Genomic DNA, 21,159 nt, shown 5'->3' with positions numbered 1-21,159 from the left:
CAAGCCTTTAGAGTAGGATCGTGCAGGAAATGAATATACTATCCTCATACCTTACACATAACTGTTCATTTTGAACAGTTTTTATAGGCCCTAAACTCTGCTAGGTAGTAAAACTCAGTTTATCTTAAGACAGAAAGGAACAAAGATCAACCAACACTTCCATTAGTGGCCTCGAGGTAACCTGTAACACTTTCCAAGGAGTGCCGAGTGGTACGCCTTCCTTCCTCTCTACACCTGTGTCTTTGCTTCCCAAAGGCAGTCTGGCTCAACATGCTGTATAGCAAAACCGTGTTCAGATCCAACTACATGCTGCCTTTAGGAAACATGCTTTTAATGTAAATACTCAATCCATGGAAAGTGGAAGAGCTGAAAAAGATAAGCCACCTTAGACCTGGTCAAAGTTGGAGTGGCTTTGGTAACGTCAGACAGCATAAATTTTAAAGCAAAGAATATTGCCAAGGATACCGAAGGAAGATTGGTTCATAATGCTAAGGGATCGATCCATAAGGGAACGTTGTGATCTGAAACAAACACGCACTTGGTAACGAAGTTTAAAAATAGGTAAAGTCAAAGCTGGTAGGAGAGAAATGGATAAATCTATACTCACAGTGAGACTCGTCAATGCTCCTTTCTTTAAAATCAATGGGATGAGTAGTGAGGAAATCAATGAGGGTGCAGAAACGTGGATATCGCTAACTACATTAACATAACTGAGATTTCTGGAACCATCCAGAAGTATCAGAATCTGTCTTTAAATGCTTGTGAAACATTTACCAGGGCAGACAACGTTTTAGGGTATAAAAATGAAGTGTCTGTATGTTTTTTAAGCCTAGAAATATCTTCCCTGGATATAATGGAATTAAATTAGGAATCAATAACAAAAAATGTTTCTGGAAGATTTTCAACATGGTTACTCACTACATTATACACTTCTTTAATGTGTATGTTATGGATAAAATAAAAGAGATTTTAAAGTATTTTGATATGGATAAAAGTGAAAATATATAAACATTTGTGGGATACTGTTAAGGCAGTGCTCAGAGGAAACTTTATAATAGTAAGACCTTATATTAAAAAGTATATAGATCTTCACTTAATAACCCCCCTTCTACCTTCATAAGAAGAAATACACCAAGTATGACAGCACATGCCTTTCATCTCAGGGCTAGGGAGTCAGAGGCAGTCAAATCTCTGTGACTTCAAGGCCAACCTAATCTACATAGCAAGTCCCAGGTCAGCAAGGACAACATTGTTGTAGTATATTAAGGTGTGTTACTTTTGTTCATGTTGCATTTGTTTCACTCTGTGGAGGTGTGTTACTGTGCCTGTCTAAAACACCTGATGGTCTAATGAAGAACTGAACAGCCAATAGTGAGGCAGGAGAAAGGACAGGTGAGTCTGGCAGGCAAAGAGAATATATAGAAAGAGAAATCTGGGAGGAAAGGAGGAATGAGCCGTGCGGCGAGCTCCTTGACCAGCGAGGAAGAACGACCACCACATGAGGATTCTTCTCAGATCACACTTTATTGGAGCACCTCTTGGTTAAGGGAGAGCGGGAGGTGAGGGGCCCCGAGGACTAAACTGCCGCTGCTTATAAAGGGAATCAGGCAAACGTGCCGTACTGTGATTGGGTCCCGCCAGAATGCGAACACGGGGAGCCACGGGATAGGCTGAGGACATAAGGCCAATTACCATACTCGTGCATCATAGCCCAATATGGAGTTGTTTACAGCTAGGCTACCAGGAAGCCGGCGCCATCTTTGAATAGCGGCTCCCTACAGAGCCGGAGAAGGAGCTGTATGTATCAGGGAGCAGCCACTCACCTACACAGCAAGCCACAGAATAATAGTAAGATTTACAGAAGTAAGAGAATGGGCAAAGCCCAGAGGCAAAAGGTAGACAGGATAATTTAAGTTAAGGAAAGCTGGCAAGAAACAAGCCAAGCTAAGGCCGGGCATTCATAAGTGAGAATAAGCCTCCATGTATGATTTATTTGGGAGCTGGGTGGCAAGCCCCCAAAAGAGCAGAAACAAAAAACCAACAACACTACATAGTAGACCCTGTCTAGAAAGAAGAAAAATGGACAAGGAGAAGGCCAAAGTAAGGAATTAACAAACGTCAAACTAGAACACCGAGGAATGTCAAGAGCAGTGGTATACAGGCAGAGGCAGGAGGATTCTAAGTTTATCACTAATCCTGTGCTGTATAATGAAACCATGGTTCAAAACTCCAAAGGCTCTATTATTGAGGGATTCTCTAGCATGGGAAAGACCTTGGGTTCTATCCCAGCACTATGAGAAAAGGAATGAAGAATAATAGATGATATTGAGGAAGCCAAAATGATGCTTTGGAAAAAAAAATGTATGTAAGTTCTAGCCAGACTGACCAGGAAGGAAAGACACTGATTACCAAGACCAGGAAAGAGGCGGGTGGCAGCACCAAAGTCCCTAGCCATTCTTACACTAGTGGGGAATATCACGAATAGTTTAGTAGAATAAATCCAGCAATCTAAACAAAATGGGTGAATTCTCTGAAAACACAAACTATCAAAGCTCAATAAAAAGCACGAACAACTTGAAGAATTTGAGTGGCTAGTTTGAAACTGTCTGATCTTTGTTACGTCAACAGCTCATCTGCTTTGTTCTTTTGTAGAGATACCCACACAGCTTGTTCACTTGCTCACACAATAGAGGAGGTGTAGGCTCTTCAGAGTGGCGTCTGTTACAAATAAAACTGCTATGAACATTCACGTGTTAGTCTCTGAATGGATAGTTTGCTGTCTTTTCCCTTAAGTAAATACCTAGAGGTACGATGGTGGATCATGCAGTGTGTTTCGGCTTCTAAGAAACCACAAAATTGTTTTCCAAAGTGGTAACTCTATTTTCCATTCCCACCAGAAGAGCCCAACTATTTCAGCCCCTCCACATGCTCAGCAGCACTTATGTGGGGTAGGGGGATGAGCTGTGACTACTAAGCCTATGGTTCTACCACACCGTGGATTGAATTGATGTTTCCTGGTGACTAATGGTCATATTTTTATGTGTGTGTTTGCCATCCATAGATCTTCTTTAGTGAAATATCTCTTCAAATCTTGGCCCTATCAAAAATTCTTGTTCTTGAGTTTTACTCTGCATAAGAAAGTTTTCTCCTAATCCTTGGCTTCTCCTTTTATTCTCTCAGCTGTTTCCTTGGTTGAGATGGGTTAGCCATTTGCATGTTGTTGGGTTTGAGTTGGTAAGAGTTTTTTCCAAACACTTTTGTCTACATTCATGAGGAACTCGTGTGTGTGTGTGTGTGTGTGTGTGTGTGTGTGTGTGTGTGTGTGTGTTTTAAGAAAAGGTCTATGTAGCCCTGACTGGTTTAGAACTCCTTGTGTACCCAAGGATGACCTCGAATTCTTGATCCTCCTGCTTCTGCCTCTCAAGTGCTAGGATTTCAGGTATGTGTCACCACCACTCACAGGTCTCTTTTTCTTTAAGAAAGTTTATTGACACTGTTTATAATTGACAGATAATGAACTATACATTTAACATGTGTCATTTGGCATAATGTATTCATGTCATTTCTTATAATTAAGACAGTAAATACATCCACCTCTCTCAAAACTTTCCTCATGTCCCTTTTCTTTTTTTCTCTGTGTAGTTTTGGTGCCTTTCCTGGATCTCATTCTGTAGACCAGGCTGGTCTCAGAGAGATGCCCTGGTTCTGCCTCCTGAGTGCTGGGATTAAAGGCATGTACCACCACTGCCCGGCTTCCTCATGTCCCTTTTCAATCTCTTGATTTCTCCAGATTGCTTTCCTCATCCCAAGGTAATACCTGATTGACTTTCTGTCACTATAGATTGGCTTATAACTTCTAGAATTTTCTATAAATGGACTACATATGCACTCTACTATTTTTGCCCTTCTCTTTCACTTAGCATAATTATTCTCAGAATCACACCAGTGACTAACTGCAACCAGGAGGAGGAAGTGGGGGGTGAGAACTGGGGTTTTAAGGTTCTGTATTACAAGTGATAACTTTCCCATGTGTTAAGGCATTTGTGTTCAGTGTGGAACTGTTTTTAGGAGACATCCAGATGACTATGAAAGCCCTCTTTGAAAGTCCCATGATGCCTTTCTTTTAGACAAGAACTGTAATGCACAAATCCCATTCTAATAAGAACTAAATGAAGGGATGATGTCCCGCCTGACGGCAGGTGTTTGCTGTGCTAATGGGCTGAACTTGGGTATTAGCTGCTTCCTGAGCATGGCTCCTGGAGCCACATTATTGAAATTTCCTTTGGCATTCAGCATTTAAGTGTACATTTGTTGCATGTACTGAAAAGGATGTATTTACAGATCATGCATCAAATCAATAATCATCCAACGGGACTATATATGGAAGGGATGGTGGTTGGGCCTGTATGGGAGTGAGGAAGGACTCAGGGTGGAAGCTAATTAACAGGAAGGGCAGCAGGGAAAGTCTCCCAGTAAATGCCTTTGCCCACTGCTTTCCTACCCAGTAGAATCCAGGTCGTTTTAGTGACCAGGTACAATAAGCCCTCTTAGGGTTTTGCATTAAGTTAAGCCGAACTTTGTGTAAATGTGTCTCAGCCCTTCTGAGTTTATGGTCAACCTGAGCCCAGACTCAGGCAAGCAGCCTTAAGGAAACCTTGGCCAGAAGGTTTGCTCTGCTTTTCCATTTTATTATCACTGGGTTTGGTTGTTTTTTTCCAGTTTGTCTCCAGCCATCTTGTTACCTAATTCCCACACCTAGAGGTAATATTATGTGTAATACTTTAATATTTATGTTACAGATACTTAAGATTATGTTTCTGCATAGGTGTTGCCAAGATAGTAAAGCCAACTTTTATTTATAGAGGGTAGAAAATATAAATCTGTCCAAAACCTTTCATGAAATGAAGGTTTTAATATTTTCAAAGAGTTGATTCTAGTGCCTGCTCTTGGAAAGCCTCGGAGAAGGGCTGTCAATACAAGGCGTCATTGTTTTAGGTTTCTGATCCATGATTTGCACCCCACCCCCCCACATACACACAACTTTCCTTTCTTTTGGCAACTCCTCCTGCATTCTGTCCCACACTTGGCCCTGAGTCAGCTGAAAGCTTTGCAAGTTGATTTTCCGTCCCATCTGAATTGCAGCTTAGCTGCGGAACTGTTTTCCATGTGTTTTTAATCATTTGTCCATGTGTTATGAGCTTATAGGGACAATATGGCTCCCCCAAGCTGCCTGCATTGTATAAGCAGAAACTGGCAAGGCGGCCAGGAGGGGAACAGTTTTGAGACAGATGCCCCTGCACTCTCTGTTGGTGATACACCACCTCCATCTTCCAACTGGAGCATAGCAACTGACAAGCTGCCTCTGTTACCTGGCAGGAACATCCTCCTCCTGCCCGAGTTACCTGTCTTAGGAGTGTCAAAATCCTTCTCCTGAGAGTTATCTATGCGCTGTAGCGGCAGTATGACAAAGTTCAGATACCCACTCTGAGATGCAGCCAGCCTGGGAAATAAAGAATGGTTTATTCTGAATCCTTCCAGATTTAGTGGGAATTTGATTTTAAAATAGAGTCTAAACATGGAGAGTTAAGAATAAGTCCTCTAGGACAGAGACCCCTCTCAGAAAGCACAGTACAGCCAGATTCTCGCCAGAAGTTTCCATCCACATTGCTATTAGGTTTGGGAGGCTGAAACAAACATTCACGAAGCTCACTGTAGAGCTCCAGGCCAGGAAAAGAAATGAAACAGAAAATGTGTTCAAGAGAATGCCTGTGCTTGGAGTTTTGAACCCTGCAAACCCTAGACATGGTAGTCCTTACCCTGAATAGTCATCTCTCTGTGCTTAAGAAGCTACACATGGGAGCCGGGCGGTGGTGGCACACGCCTTTAATCCCAGCACTCGGGAGGCAGAGCCAGGTGGATCTCTGTGAGTTCGAGGCCAGCCTGGGCTACCAAGTGAGTCCCAGGAAAGGCGCAAAGCTACACAGAGAAACCCTGTCTCGAAAAACCAAAAAAAAAAAAAAAAAAAAAAAAAAAGAAGCTACACATGGATCTTAGTTAAGCCTAGCTCTATCTGTCATTAAATGACTGAATAAAGAAGGAGCTAACCCCAAGTCAGGACATGTGACTCTAGTACCAGCATTCAGAGTTGGAGATCTACCTAGACTATGTAGAAAACACCTTTCTTGATATTTAAAGAATTGCTCAATATCCTTAGTCATCAGGGAAATGCAAATCAAAATGACTCTGAGATACCATCTTACACCTGTCAGAATGGCTAAGATCAAAACCACTGATGACAGCTTATGTTAGAGAGGATGTGAAGCAAGGAGAACACTCCTCCACTGTTGGTGGGAGTGCAAACTTGTACAGCCACTTTGGAAATCAGCATTGTGGTTTCTCAGAAAATTGGGAATCAATCTACCTCAAGACCCAATGATACTACTCTTGGGCATATACACAATGAATGCTCAACCATACCACAAGGACACTTGCTCAACTATGTTCATAGCAGCATTATTTGTAATAGCCAGAACCTGGAAACAACCTAGATGCCCTTCAACTGAAGAATGGATAAAGAAAATGTGGTACATGTACATAATGGAGTACTATTTAGCAGTAAAAAACAATGACATCATGGAATATGCAGGCAAATGGATGGAACTAGAAAATATCATCCTGAATGAGGTAACCCAGACTCAGAAGGAAAAACATACTATGTACACTCACTCATAAGTAGATACTAGATGTAAAGCAGAAGATAACCAGACTAAAACCCACAGCTCCAGAGAAGCTAGCTAACAAGGAAGACCCTAAGAGGGACAAATGGATCGATCTGGGAAGGGGAAATAGATGAGATCTCCATGAGTAAACTGGGGGTGAAGTGGGCAATAGAGGATAGGGGATGGTGGATGAGGACATCAGGGAATAGGATGGTCAAGCTGGAACAGAGACAGAGTGGGAGAGCAATGAGATACTTTGATAGAGGGGAGACATCATGGAGATAGGGAGAAACCTGGTGCTAGGGAAGTTCTCAGGAATTCCCAAGGATGACCCCAGCTTAGACTACTAGCAATAGTGGAGAGGGTGCCTGAGCTGGCTTACTCCAGTCATCAGATTGGTGAATATCCTAACTGTCATCATAGAGCATTCATCCAGTAACTGATGGAAGCAGATGCAGAGATCCACAGCCAAGCACCAGGCTGAGCTCCAAGAGACCAGTCAAAGAGAGAGAAGAGGGATTCTATGAGCAAGGGGGCATCAAGATCATGATGGGGAAACCTACAGAGACAACTGAACCAAGCTAGTGGGAACTCATAAACTTTGGACCAACAGCTGTGGAGCCTCCATGGCGCTGGACTAGGCCCTCTGCATAAGCGAGATAGTTGTGTAGCTTGATCTGCTTAAGGTTCCCCCTCGCAGTAGGATCAGGATCCATGCCTGGTGCATGAGCTGGCTTTTTGGAGCCCATTATCTATGGTGGGACACCTTGCACAGCCATGATGCAGGGGGAGGGGCTTGGACCTGTCTCAACTGAATGTACCAGGCTCTGCTAACTCTCCATGGGAGACCTTATCTTGTCAGATGAGGGAATGGGCAGTGGGTTGACCGGGGAAGGCTGGGGTGGGAGAGGAGGGAAGAGAGGGAGATCTGTGGTTGGTATGTAAAATGAATAAAAAGTTTCTTAATAAAGAAAAAAATTAATAAAAAAGGGAAAACACTTTTCTCAATACTGGCAACAGGCTGCTCTTGTAATTCAAAGATTTGAGATTCTCATGTCTTTTCACCCTCTTTCTGATGCTCACTTCTGTCTTTAGTCTACTGAGGACTGACTCCATGAAAAATGAATTCGATGTTGCTAAGAGTTCAGGAAGGCAGAGATGGTCCTCGAAGGAGGGAGGGCGTATTAAAGAAGTGGAGGCCGGACTTCAGCCGGTAAGTGTGAAAGCAGAGAAGAAATTAGAGGTCAGGTTTGAACAAGCAATCCCATTACTGAGTTGTGAATGCAGATGAGAACACTGGAGGGCAGGAGGACATGGAAGCTTTTAGGGCTTCAGAAGACATTTTTTTTCTTTTTTTCTTTTCTTTTCTTTTATTTTACAATACCATTCAGTTCTACATATCAGCCACTGGTTCCCCTATTCTCCCCCCTCCCACCTCCTCAGGAGACATTTTGAAAGTCTGAGCCTGTCCGACATTATGAAAATGCTAAGGGAGGTGACTAGGAGAGCTTGCTGTGGGGCTATGCAGTGAAGTGTGGAGAGGATGTGATTCTGGGGGACGGGGAAGGAGACATTGAACTGGCAGGGTTTGAGGTCACATGTGAGAAACTCTTATCTGGTGACTTCCGTCTTTCTCTGTATAAGAAGAAGTAAGGTCAGTTGCTGAAAATGAGGACAGGACAGAGCAATCAAAGGGTGAGATAACTGGAGTTCTAGTTCATATGGAAAATCAAGAGAGGCCTAGAGTAATAGCAGAGTGCTGGGCAGGGTTGGGAGAAGGACTTTGTACAGAGCCGATTTGTCCCATCTTGCTGTTGTCTCTGGTAGCAGTGTGGCTGTATTGTAGCCATGGGCCCAGGTGGATAGCTTCATGTCTCCAGGGTTGGAATGTGTAAGGGCAGGGAACAGAGAAAGAAATCCAAAGTTGTGAACCATGGAATTCAAGCTGAATAGTACAGTACGTGAAGACCAGAAGATTCACAGATGCACATTGATCAATGACCTCACCCATTTATTAAACTATTACCTTTGAGCATTTACACTGTGAAAGGAACTGACTTACATCCTGAGATGGTGACAAGAACCATCTAGTTGATGGTTTTTAGAATTTAAAATCTAGAGTAGAGACAAATATTAAATAAATATTCACATAACCATTACTTGATTAGAATTGTGGTAGTAGGGTGATAAAGAAGGACCATGATGTAGAAACAAGGAAGTGTAAGAACTGAAGCCACAAACACGATGTGAGTGTGAAACATCAAGTCGCAGTTCAGAGGGCTGTGGCTCTTGGGTACAACAGGGGTCAGGTCAGAATATCGTGGGTGAGGAGGCCGATGGAAGTGGAGGTTATCCCATTTCAGACAGGGTTGAGTGGGCATCCATCTGATACCAATGACGTGTTATTAGTATGACATGGTCACAAGCCATCCCTGTGGACACAGAAGTCACCCAGAATGACCAAACCAAGAGACAGTGTTGTCCTTGGTGAAGTTGAGAGACATACAGTACCCCAAAGCAAACAAGCTCAGGTAGCAGGTGATCATGGCAAGGACAGCAGTCTGGGAGGGAGAAGGGATCAGGAAAAGGCTTGCACTTTATTGTGGAACCTTTTTGTATTATTGAATCTGGTTACTTCTGACCTACTCAAAAAGAAAGGAAAGCTGTTGTATAACGTCTACTGTATTTGCTTGTGCTCAGTGAATACTTATTGAGTAAAATGAAGAAAAGCAGTGTGCAATCCAATGTGTTTTGGCATTTGTGAATAGTTGATAGAGCCTGATTAGTATAAGAATGGTATCTGCCTAAAGTTTTCTTACATTTTGATTAAATAGCACTTTTATTAAATTAACACTACAAATTAAATCATCTACTAGTCATGGACAAGGACATCCTTATCATTAGTCCCTACAATTCTACAGTGTTGGTACTCACCTATTCATTGTATGAATGAATGAATGAATGAGTCCAGGGAATAGAACAGAATTGGGGAAGGGGATGCTTCTGAATATGTGCTTTCCATAAATGGGCCAGGAAATAATATTAGAAATAGTTCTATATTTTAAGTAACTTACTAAAGTAAATTACTGAGAAAATGGTTTAATGAGAAACCACTTACTCTACCATTCTCCTTGTTCGAAAAATAAGGAAAAAGGGCTGGCAAAATGGCTCAGTGGGTAAAGGCACTTGCAGATAAGCCTCATGACCCGAGTTTCATCCCAGGACCAATACGTTAGGAAAAAATAGACTTATATATATTTTGAAGCTATGTACACGCACGCACACACACACACACACACACACACACACACACACACAGTAACAAAAACTAAATTAAATATTAAAACAGATTCTGCTTTAGTTTGCATTTAAAAAAAACTGATGTTCCTATGATTCTATGCTATCCTATGTTTTGGGGAAAAGTAGAAATGAGGGGATGACATGTACCCTAATAGAATTCTCAAACAAAGCCGTCACACTGAATTTCCTTTTCTATCTCTCAATTGTCCTCTTGAGCTCACACACCTATCTCTGTATCAACAGTGGCCTCTCACCCTTTGTTGATTTGAGAAAAGGACTTTCAGGGAAGAATTGGCCTCTGCTTAACCCGAGAGAACACTCCATGCCTTTCCAGCATCCTTTGGAGACGCTGTGGGAACAGAATTCTCTCATAGGCAGTTGTGAGGCCCTTAACACTTTTTTTTTGGAGAGATTGACTTTCATGGCTGCCTTTCCCTGATATGCTATAGAAATGCCACTTGTACAGGAAACAGTTCACACAGGTATCTTCAGAAAGGGTTCTAGGGCTGCAAAAGACACATGACTTCCCTGAACACGAGATCAAATTAAAAGCAGAATCAGAGCATCTGTGGCCAGATGAAGTGAGTGATTTCTGAGCCTGGTTGCTGTGGCTCTCTCAGTTACCTGGGCCCATGAAATGGATTTAGCTTCTCGGGTGTACCCAACGTGGCTCAGGCTTCTTTCCTTGTAACAGCTGGTTCGGAGTACACTAGGAGTTTGTAAGACTTTCTCCACGACAGCTTCCTGCTGTGTTTAGAAGTCTCCAGAGCTGCCTGCAGTTGACTCATCCAAATGGACAGAAGAGATGCCTATGCCAACTGAAGACCAACAGAGGTCACCCGTTCCCTCTGAAAGCAGCAAAAATATTCATTTATATGTTTAAGGTTAAATGGTAGCATGTCACATCCAGAACTTTAGAACTGATGAGAATATACAGCGCTGAGAAAGATGAGCCTCCCTGTCCTTAGCTGTAAGAGATGGTCTGGAGTTGGCCTTTCATTCCATGCTTCTCCCACAGGAGGCTTCGTGTCAGTCAGGATATTTGCATGCTTCAGCAGCAGGAAGGGACAGAAGAGCAAAAGGAAATTCTCCGAGAGTGATTTGTAATTGGCATTTATAAGTACCAAAATTTAGGCCCAGAAGAGGGGAAGTTAAGACCAAAAGAAAATTAAAAATGAGTGACTGACATCCCCATAGGTAATAAAATTAGAGAACCAGTGCCCCCTGAATACCTAATCCGCTTAAGGCGGGAGCCAGATTTTAATCATTTTAGTCATTTTCTAGAATCGATCCTGACTTTTCATCCACGAAGTAAGACTTCTACAGATGTCTGTTCAACAGAAATTGTTCCAACTGTATCCAATAGCCAGTAATTCCAGAACCAGGTAAAATGAGACCCCAGGTAGAATCCCTGGATTAGTGCTTAGTTTGGGTCATGCTAGACACTGCATGACTGACTGACCGGTGGAATTTAAGTCACTGAACAATGAAGTTAAAAAGGAACCAGGAAATGTATCCTAGTTGGCTTTCGCACCATATTTATTACCAGAAGATCTAATGGCTGCTCTGGAAAGCTCAGCGCATTGGACGGCTGAGGAGAGCTAAGAAATTCAAGTGTCATGCATGTTTTTAAAAAGACTATTTAAAATAAATGGTGAATGTCAATGTTCTTGTGGTATGGATCAACAGGCCTTCAGTGAATACCAGGAAAAGTACCAGGGGCGTCTGGAACAAGTAAAATATACATCTTTTAGAAGTCTAGTCAAATGATAATCCACTTACACATAGTTTATAAATAGCTTATGGGAGGCTCTGCCTCGTAGAACTCAGCCGTGACTATCATGAACACAAATGCCTGGGAAGACATCTCAGTGGGGAACTTGTGGAGAGAAAGCCGCATACTAAACAAAAAGAGAGTACATTGCGGATTACCTCTGCCAGCAAACGAAAGGCCTGTGGTGGCTAAATTAAAGGGCCATGGGAGATAAGCAAATGTGTTGTTTCCCAGCTGGGGTGCTATATGTTTCTTGTATCCTGGGCTAATCTCACATTTGCCATCTACCCCCTTGGTCCCCGAAGAATTGTGTTTGTCTCAGTCTTTATTAAATCTGATCGCCAGTTACTTAGAATTACGGCAGATGTGGATTCAGTCAGGTAAGGGCTCCCCACTCCAGCTTCATCCCCAAGTCCATCAAGCCCCGTTTTGTTGTCCACATTGTCAAGCCTAGCTCAGTTAAAGAAAGAAAAAACAATAATAACAATGATGATGAAGTGGCTTGAGGGACGCATTATCATCCTTGATTGATGAGCTGTCAGCTTATGTCACTTGGGATCCTGTGGAGAAATTTGTAAACAACTGCAAGAGTTTACTGATCTCTGGCCAGTTGTGAAATTTGGCACTCGGTGTTTGCTTCTTAATGTGGGAGGATTAACTCCAGAATGCTGAGTCTCCACATGTGGACAGGGAAGATGTATTCCCTTAGCTCCTCGGCTGTGACCAGCAGCTTCAATCCACATGTGGATGCAGAGAAGGCAAAGGAGGCTGCTGAGCCACAATGCTAAGTCCTTTGCTAACCATTGTGGCAGATTCTCTCTCTCTCTCTCTCTCTCTCTCTCTCTCTCTCTCTCTCTCTCTCTCTCTCTCTCTCTCTCTCTCTCTCCCAGGCCTGGACTTTTGCATAACATGTCCTTTTGGTTTGCTTTGCTTTCCAGGCTTCTGGAATACACACAGGAGACAGCAGGCCGGGTCTCTTCTAGCCCAGTTCAGTGCAGATGTGCAGCAAATGTTAACAGGCTCTGTTTTTTTTTTTTTTTTTCTCCTAATGACAACGATGACAAAGGGTAAGTTGTTTTTGCCAATACAGTCACTCATAAGTCTCAGACAACAGCTAAGCCACCAGCTAATTAACCCCTGGGTCTCAGGCTTTCCCTGGGGGGCTTCAAAAATACAGAGCCAAAGTGAAGGCGGGAAGACACCATTAGCACTACATAATGTAAGCAAACACTTAATGTGTTTGCTTTGCCTGCCTGCTGACCACCTGCCTCCCCAGTCTCCCAGGCAGGTAGCATATATGGGCCGTCCTGGCTGCAGTCCTGCCTCTCCTCTAGGCCCAGCCATCTGCGAATCTAATCTCCGTCTCTGGAACCTGGTAGCATGTATCTCCTCTTACTTCAGCTGCTTGTGCTCTTGCCTCTGGGGAAGGCAGGCCGATGTGTGGAGAGCTGCCAGAGTCAGAGCTCTTTTTCCTTTGTGCTCCTAGAAAGGGGTCGCAGAGATCTCCCCATGGCCAACCATGAGGAAGCAGAAGACAAGCCAGATCTGTTTGTGGCGGTGCCACACCTCATAGGCGCCAGCCAGGCTGGGGAAGGCCAGAGGCAGAGAGAGAAGATGCTGTCCAGGCTTGGAAGATTCTGGAAGAAACCTGAGACAGAACTTCACCCCATAAAGGATGTGGAAAGTGATCATGTCCCACTGGGGATCCAGGCCCTCACTCAGCCAGCAGATGAGAGGAAAGTGGAGAGATCACCTCTTCAGGAGGAAGCCAAGAGATTCTGGCATCGCTTCATGTTCAGAAAAGGCCCAGCCTCCCGGGGGGTCATCTTGCCCATCAAAAGCCATGAAGTACATTGGGAGACCTGCAGGACAGTGCCCTTCAACCAGGTATGCATTCTAGGGGGAAAGCAGCCAGAGTCTGCAAGACTTGGGGACAGCTAGGTCGAATGGCAGGCTGGGAAGAGGCTGACAAGAGCCTGTGCCTTGCCTGATTCCATGTTGTGGGATTTGGCCAAAGGTGATCATCTTTCCATTTCTCTCCTTTCCTCCTCACACTTCCATGGTTCCTTGGCATGCTGGAAATGCTCCATACTAGCATGGTGGCACGGCCTGTATTGGTAGCCATCATTTGGAAGGCACAGAGCGCTGCTGAGTGTGTATATTTTTAGTGAGTATTATCTACAGAGAAAAGTAAGGCTCAGTTAGGAAACTGGGACTTTAGAGCAATTGCCAGAACTACCTTGCAGCTCATCTCCATCTTCATGAAGATTAGAAAAGCATGTAAATCAAACTGGAGGTGAGGTGGGATACCCTGGCTATCTCTCTGGGTGCCCCTACATGCATTTCTGGTGCTCACACCTTACTACCTCACAGGTTCATGAAAGCTTTCTTTAATAGTTGCTAAATTTATCTGATGTTTAAAATGTTCCTGCACAAACTCCATGTTGTGATTCTCGCTATCATTTCTTGGCGTTGTGAGAGCAAAACATAATTTAGAGTGTAATTTATGTTCCTCACAGGTTTTCAAAAATAACCTTGATGTGAAATCACATCTCTTTCCTTATCCTGCTTCCTAACTTGTGCTGGCTAGCTTATAGTGACCATGATCAGGTCTGCACCATTAAGACAAAGGAACATTCTACTATTCTGCTTCCTCCAGTCCTGGCAACACCTGCATTCCAAATGCTAAATTAAAATACAGAAAATGCATCAAAAAGACACTGAACCAGAAGCAGTGCAGGAGAGACTAAAATTTTACAGTCTAGTAACACCACCCAATTAAGTAGGCAGTATTCTAAGGCAATTGACTGTGTAGCAAAGACAAGTCAGTCATCAAGTAATAATATCTGCTTTGCTGGTCCGTGTGCAATTAGAAAATTGCTCCTAAGACTAGGGCAATCAAGTTTCCTTTGAAATTCTTACTTTTTAATTCTATTGCTAATTAAATTAAAATGAAGGAGTTTGACTCAGATATTTTGAAAGACACATAAAACTGGGCGTATGGGGTTATGAGAAAGCAGCACAGGTGATGTAACATAGGTCCATACATTGTGACTCTGCTGCTTCACAGATTTGACTGCTTTATAGCTCAAATAAAACAGGATGGAATTAAACTGGTGGTATCTGGCCTATTCCATGATTAACTGACCAGTATTTACTGAGAAGCTGTTGTACACAATGCCCTATGGGGGACAGAAAGGTAGAGTACGGTGGTTAAATAAGAAAGCCACCATTATAGATTTTTGTTCCCAACTGGCTGTATCCAACTAGGTGAAAATTCTTTCAAGTATGCTGTTTATGGTGGGAGTTATTTTCATGTTAACTTAAGGCTTTTTAGAGGCTAACTGATGAGTTACTCCATAAGGAAAGCTTGTCCCTAATGGACATCATCTCTTGGCTATCACAAAGTGTATTCCCAATTCAGATTATTCTAAAGCATCCTTCTGTGTCATGAGTGGTACCAGATGCCTTGAGATGACCTAATCTGTTTGCCTTTCAGACAGTTGCCCATGAAGACTGTGAAAAAGTTGTTGTCCCGAACAACCTTTGCTTTGGGAAATGCGGGTCCATTCATTTTCCTGGAGCCGAGACACATCCCTACAACTTCTGCTCCCACTGCTCACCCACCAAACTCACCACCATGCACTTGAGGCTGAACTGCACTAGCCCAAACCCCGTGGTCAAGGTGGTGACGCAAGTGGAGGAATGCCAGTGTGTGACAAAGACAGAACATGGAGAGGAGCACTTCCTAGCGGCTGGTTCCCATGAGTCCTTCATCCCTGGGCTTTCAGCTCCCAAAGCCATCCCACGATTACCTCTGAAAACAAAGCCTCAGCAGAACAAGTGAGGGTTGCTCAATCTGGAAACGCTGAGTGGTTGCGTAAAGGGGAAATTGTCTCCCCCCCCCCCCCCCCCCCCCCCCGCTTTTTTTCACTTGTGTTTAGACGGGGTCTTATGTATTCTGGGCCTCAAATGCTATATGGCTAGGGATGACAACCTTAAGCTCCAGATCCACTTCCTGAGTGTTGGGATTTCAGGCATTCACTGTAACACCTCGCTCTCAGAAGGATTTCTAAGAGGATTTTGCCTACTTTGACGCTGCCTTTGAGATTTAGGAAATATTTTGATTCTATTGAGTGGCTTTTGCCACAGATGTGGGAAGCAGCTTGCTTGACGGCCCATATTTTTTCTTTCCTTTTTATACTCTCCACATGAAGTTTTTACTGTTGGTTATCTGACTTTGAAGAAGGAATATTGAGGCTACTTTTAGCAGTTCACACATGGAGGGGGCTCAGGCACTAGGAACCAAACCATTTCCTGGAGTATGAGGAAGATGCAGGAACAGTGTTAGAGTCAAAGGCCGCTCGTAGAAGTTACTAAGAAACACAGTAAGTCTCCCGTTAAATACACTGCAAGTCACTTTAAAGGGAAACTGTTTATGGGTGAAATCTACTCACAGGCCTTTGAATCTTGTAGCAAGTTGGGTTTCTATGTTTGGGCTCCTCGCTATTGTCTAAGAGTGTGTGTGACAAATAGGACTCAGCAGATGCTTCAATGTAAAGTTCTGAACATGATCTAAGTGTTGTAATATATTAAATTTCAGCGTGTGGAGAATTCTCTGAATTACTGTGTCACGTACTGTCCGGTACTGGTTTTTCAGGAGTGCTTCTGAAATGACTTCATGGGCTTATGACACTGGGCCTGGCTTCTGATTTCACAAGCAGTCCCTGTTTAAGTCACTCAGCCACTGTCCCTTAGCAGTTGCCTCCTTCCTGCCTGCATTTATTTGTGTCAAATATTATTCAGCATTGGCTTTCTCCAGCCAGATTATTTTATAACTGTATTTTTTTTATTATTTATTTAGAAATCACTTGATTTAAATCTCTTTACTTTTAGTACTCCCCCACACCCCCACACCTCCCCAAGTAATGACTAATTACTGTTTATCAAGAAATTAATTTTACATTTTAATTCTATCCCTCTTAAATCACCATCTACCATGCTGCTCTGAAGAAGCAAACGCATTTATAGTTAGTGTATATTATGCAACACATCCGTGTAATAGAATATGAGCTGCAGAAATACACATGTGGTATTTACAAGAGCATATATTATACCCTTTGGTGGTCAAAGACAACCTAATTGGCCAAGATGTGGTCATAAGGATGAAACTGTTAAGCATTAATGATATCCCAGCTGGTCAATATATTTGGGTGCCAAAAGCTATTGAGCATCTGTCTGGTGTGCAACTGCCTAACCCTGATTATGTAAACCCATCTCTGCCAGTTGGGGTCCCCTTCTCCTCCTTACATCCTCCCAAATCCCTTTTATCTACACTTGCAAATAGGCTCTCAAGCCCGAGCTCCAAACAATTATTAGTTTTGTTCAAACTTCTGGCCTGCCCTTCCCTCTCATGTAAACTCCAGATGGGCTAGCTGATAGAGGGGTCAGAGCTTACATTCATACAGTGATTTGTGAGAACCTCATAAAAGTGCCCATTCACCGACATTTTTACTTGCAAGGAAAAGCAGTGTCTAGTGGCTCAGTGTATAAAAAAACACAGGCGTGTAGGACACTGATGAGAGGAAATCACAAATGTGTGTCATCTGACAGCAGATGCATCTTTTAAATCCATCTACTCCTCTCAAAAAAAACTTATGAAGCAGGCAATCACCTATTTTACCAGTAAAGAGAGTCAGCCTTGTAAGACTTGTCTAAACTTGCATGGGCAGTATTTTCCTTTCTTTTAACAGATTTTAGAATCCAGATTTACTAATGGCTGTATTTCCATCTGTGTATAGACTAGTTCACGGTAAAAGATGATGGGACAGCACCCCTTCTGTCACACTCTGGTCCAGATACATCTGCTCTCCTTACATAGCTAGGGGACCCCATTCAACATGGAAGCTTTCCATTTGCGGAACTGACTGATGTTCTACACAGGGCATCCATGAAAGGCTATAATCAAGGACCTCCTCAGCTTTCCAGCGGCTGACTTGGGTCTTCTAATCCAGCTCCTTGACATTCTCAGTAGAGTGTCTATTATATTTGCTCATTCCTTCTCCATCATTCTAGCTTTATGTCTTTCAGGTCTATTATTACAGATGTCTCACCTAGCTGTTCTATCTGAGTGTGTCCCTGGACCAGGTTCTCTGTCAAACATTGCCTTCCTAAATCTTGGTTTCATATTCCTCTCAGAGAGAGAGAGAGAGAGAGAGAGAGAGAGAGAGAGAGAGAGAGAGAGAGAGAGAGAGAGAGAGATTGGAGCTGGGAAAATGGCTCAGTCAGTAAAGTGCTTGTCATACAGCTTGGCGACTTGAGTTCATGTCCCCAGTACTCATGTAAAAGCTAAGTGGTGGCACTCCTCTGTAAACCCAGCCCTGATGCATGTGCGTGCATGCGTGTGTATGTGTGCGTGTGTGCGTGTGTGCGTGTGTGTGTGTGTGTGTGTGTGTGTGTGTGTGTGCGTGTGTGCGTGTGTGTGTGTGTGTGTGTGTGTGTTTACAGATTCCTGGAGCTGATGGACCAGTCAGCCTAGAGAAATCCAGGAGCTCCAGGCTCAGTAAGAGATTCTGTCACAGAGATATTGAGGAAGACACCCAGCATTGACCTCTGACCTTCCCTCTACTACTCATTCATACGAATATGTACTTTTAAACTTTGGATCTCCTCCGGTGTTTTGGCAGTCTTGTGCACACATTGCTTGGTAGCACACAGTATTGTTGTGTGTGTATGCTTTAGTCAGCAAAGGCTCCCCAATTATACATGTGCCGTACTAGCTTGAGTGTAAGTTAAACAGAATGTTGGCTCCTGTAGAGCTTCCATGCCTGTGGTGGGATGGTCAAGGAACTTGAAAATCAACTGACTGAAAAGAAGTTGTCTAGGAGGTTTCTTCTCTGCACAGTACCCTTATTTCTCCAATACCTTTTGGATATTTTTTTTCCCCTAAATGTTTCTCTATGTTCTAGAAAGCCGACATTCAGTATTCCCCATGGAGAATAGCTGAGTGAGATTTAAGATTTTATTTTCCCAGTGTGCACTTGTTTTTGGCATCTGATGACAAAGGTCTATTTGTTTTTCACACATAATGCATTTGTGACTGGTTGGCTTTGCCTCTGCTTCACATTCTTTCGGGGCCTGTGAATTTGATAGGAGCAGACACTTCTGGAATAATCATCTTGTCTGAAGATTGCTCTAGAAGTCACACAAGTGACCCTTATTCCAAGGTTAGCCCAAACAAGCCACATGGCAATCCTGACTCCAGTAGTGCTTGAGGATATTAATATTATTGATATTATCATTTCAAATAAAGGATTTCATGTGGCCCAGGCTGGCTGAGAACTCACTATGTACTGAGAATGCCTTAGGACTTAGGATTCTCCTATCGCCACCTCCCGGGTGCCAAGGTGACAGGCATTTCCCATCACGGTCAGTTTCTGGCATTTGCAGTTATCATCCTCCACCAAAGTGAGCTACAGAATTTTCTATGACCTGTCATTGAATCCCTAATTAAGAATGCCGTTCAATCTCGGCATCTTCAGGAGATTCATTCTATGCAAGACACTATACTAAGAACTTCAGGCTATTTAAAGATAAACAGGATACATTTCCTTCCACTTCATGCCTTTCAGTGTGCAGCAAAGATGTGTACAACAGATAAGGCAACGCCTCTTTCAGGCACAGTAAGAGCTTGCAGTCGTTGAGACTTTACTACATGTTTGGATGCCTTAAATCCTTTTAGGAGACATTTCCTGGTTGTGCGAGAGTGTGTCATATGAGTGTCTCTGAGAATGGAATCTATGGTCTCATGCACGGCAGGTCAGCTTCCTACCCAACCCTTACATATATAGGTTTTTTTTTTTTTTTTTTCTGACCAGGAATTAAAGACTTCATTCATTCCTAACAAGTTCCTCAGAGACTAAGAGCACTGGGTAGATGTTCTTCCAGAGGAACAGGGTTCTATTCCCAGCACTTACATGGTGACCTACAACCATTTGTAACTCCAGTTCCAGAAGTGCCAATGTCCTCCTCTGGCCTCCAAAGGCCCTGCAGACAAATCATGTACAGATCTACATGAAGACAAAATGCCAATTCACATAAAATAAAAATAAAGGAAAATTTATTTCATTCATCCAGTCTCCTATATTTATGTGTGTCTGTGCTGAACACAGTACAAAGAATATGAATAAATAGACACATGATTATCTGGACATAATCCCAGACCTTTGAAGTCTACAGTACAGGAGTAAGTAAAAATACATGCTTTTGCTTCCTATTCATTCTTTTATAAAGCATACTGTGCTGATCCCTCCAAAAATCTCACCCCCAAGCTCAGAAACTGCTTTCGGAGGGAAGCCTTCCATAACCCCAGCCAAGCTTGGGTTCACTGCTTATATGCCTCCATGATACTGCATTTCTTTATATAATACTTCATCTCAGATCATAATTATACTTTTGTTTCTATCATTAACCGAATTCTAAGTTCCGTGAGAACAGAGACTATATAGGGGTATCTTTCCCCCTTATAGTTGGTTCCTAGAGGAGTCTAGTACAGCGTGTGTAGAGCTGGAAAAATGGGTTTGTAAGTACAAAAGGTGCAATATTAATGTATGTCACATGCTGAACATATATAATGTGTCAAGAACAGTGCCAAGTTCTCTCTCTCTCTCTCTCTCTCTCTCTCTCTCTCTCTCTCTCTCTCACACACACACACACACACACACACACAAACAAACACATACATGCACACATACATATATGGAGAGAGATTTTATATATAATTTCATTGAATCTGCATGAAAATGCCCAGAGAAGAGAATTCAGTGCCTTTTTCTAGGTGACAATGCTCAGGCCCCCACAATAGGAACCTTGCTCAAGTGTCACTGCTAAGGAGTGGCAGAAGGTGAATGACTCCCACACTTGTTTCTCCCTCCACTGTTTCAAGGTAGAAAAAAACGTGTCACACACACCAGTAAACCCGTACATTCTATGCATATATGCATCCGTAAGCACATAAAGACACGCACACAATACGCCTGGGTTCATCTAACATCTATCCCTTCTTTAGGTTCCAAAGCCCTTTCTAAAGTCGTAGAAACAGTAAAGTGCTTTCAACTCCGGTGCCAGAAAACACAGCCCAGAAGGCATTAAATATGCTTATTTCACTGAAATGGAACCTGGCCGAGTCAGCATCTCTACACTCTCTGGGGGACATGGGCTCCTTCCTTTTTGCCTGTCACTGCCAATCCCCACACACTCTTCTCAGTGACAATGTGGTTGTGGCTCCATCATGGCTCCAGTGTCTATAGTAGAGAAGAAAAAGGATGTCCAGCGGTGTCTCATCCTGCAAGAGTGTTGGGACTTGAG

The 21,159-nt window shown here is 43.0% G+C and overlaps 1 protein-coding gene across 1 annotated transcript; it reads left to right on the top strand.

Annotated features, from left to right (window-relative positions):
* Positions 1-13,173: 13,173 nt before the first annotated feature.
* Positions 13,174-15,691, top strand: Cer1 (cerberus 1, DAN family BMP antagonist). The gene is made up of 2 exons (XM_006975991.3): positions 13,174-13,680; positions 15,293-15,691. The coding sequence occupies exons 1-2, from the start codon at positions 13,174-13,176 to the stop codon at positions 15,638-15,640; spliced, it is 855 nt and encodes a 284-aa protein (XP_006976053.3). The 3' UTR covers positions 15,641-15,691.
* The last annotated feature ends 5,468 nt before the right edge of the window (positions 15,692-21,159 follow it).

Source organism: Peromyscus maniculatus, chromosome 2 (genome assembly GCF_049852395.1).
Source record: "Peromyscus maniculatus bairdii isolate BWxNUB_F1_BW_parent chromosome 2, HU_Pman_BW_mat_3.1, whole genome shotgun sequence".
Taxonomy (NCBI): Eukaryota; Metazoa; Chordata; class Mammalia; order Rodentia; family Cricetidae; genus Peromyscus; species Peromyscus maniculatus.
The sequence above is the reverse complement of the archived record's forward strand: the minus strand, read 5'-3'. Positions and strand labels throughout refer to the sequence as shown.

Excerpts from the sequence above, each read along its gene's own strand:
- Cer1 (XM_006975991.3), top strand. The coding sequence starts at position 13,174 with ATGTATCTCCTCTTACTTCAGCTGCTTGTGCTCTTGCCTCTGGGGAAG. Across the intron at positions 13,681-15,292 it reads GGACAGTGCCCTTCAACCAG|ACAGTTGCCCATGAAGACTG; the intron begins GTATGCATTCTA and ends TTTGCCTTTCAG.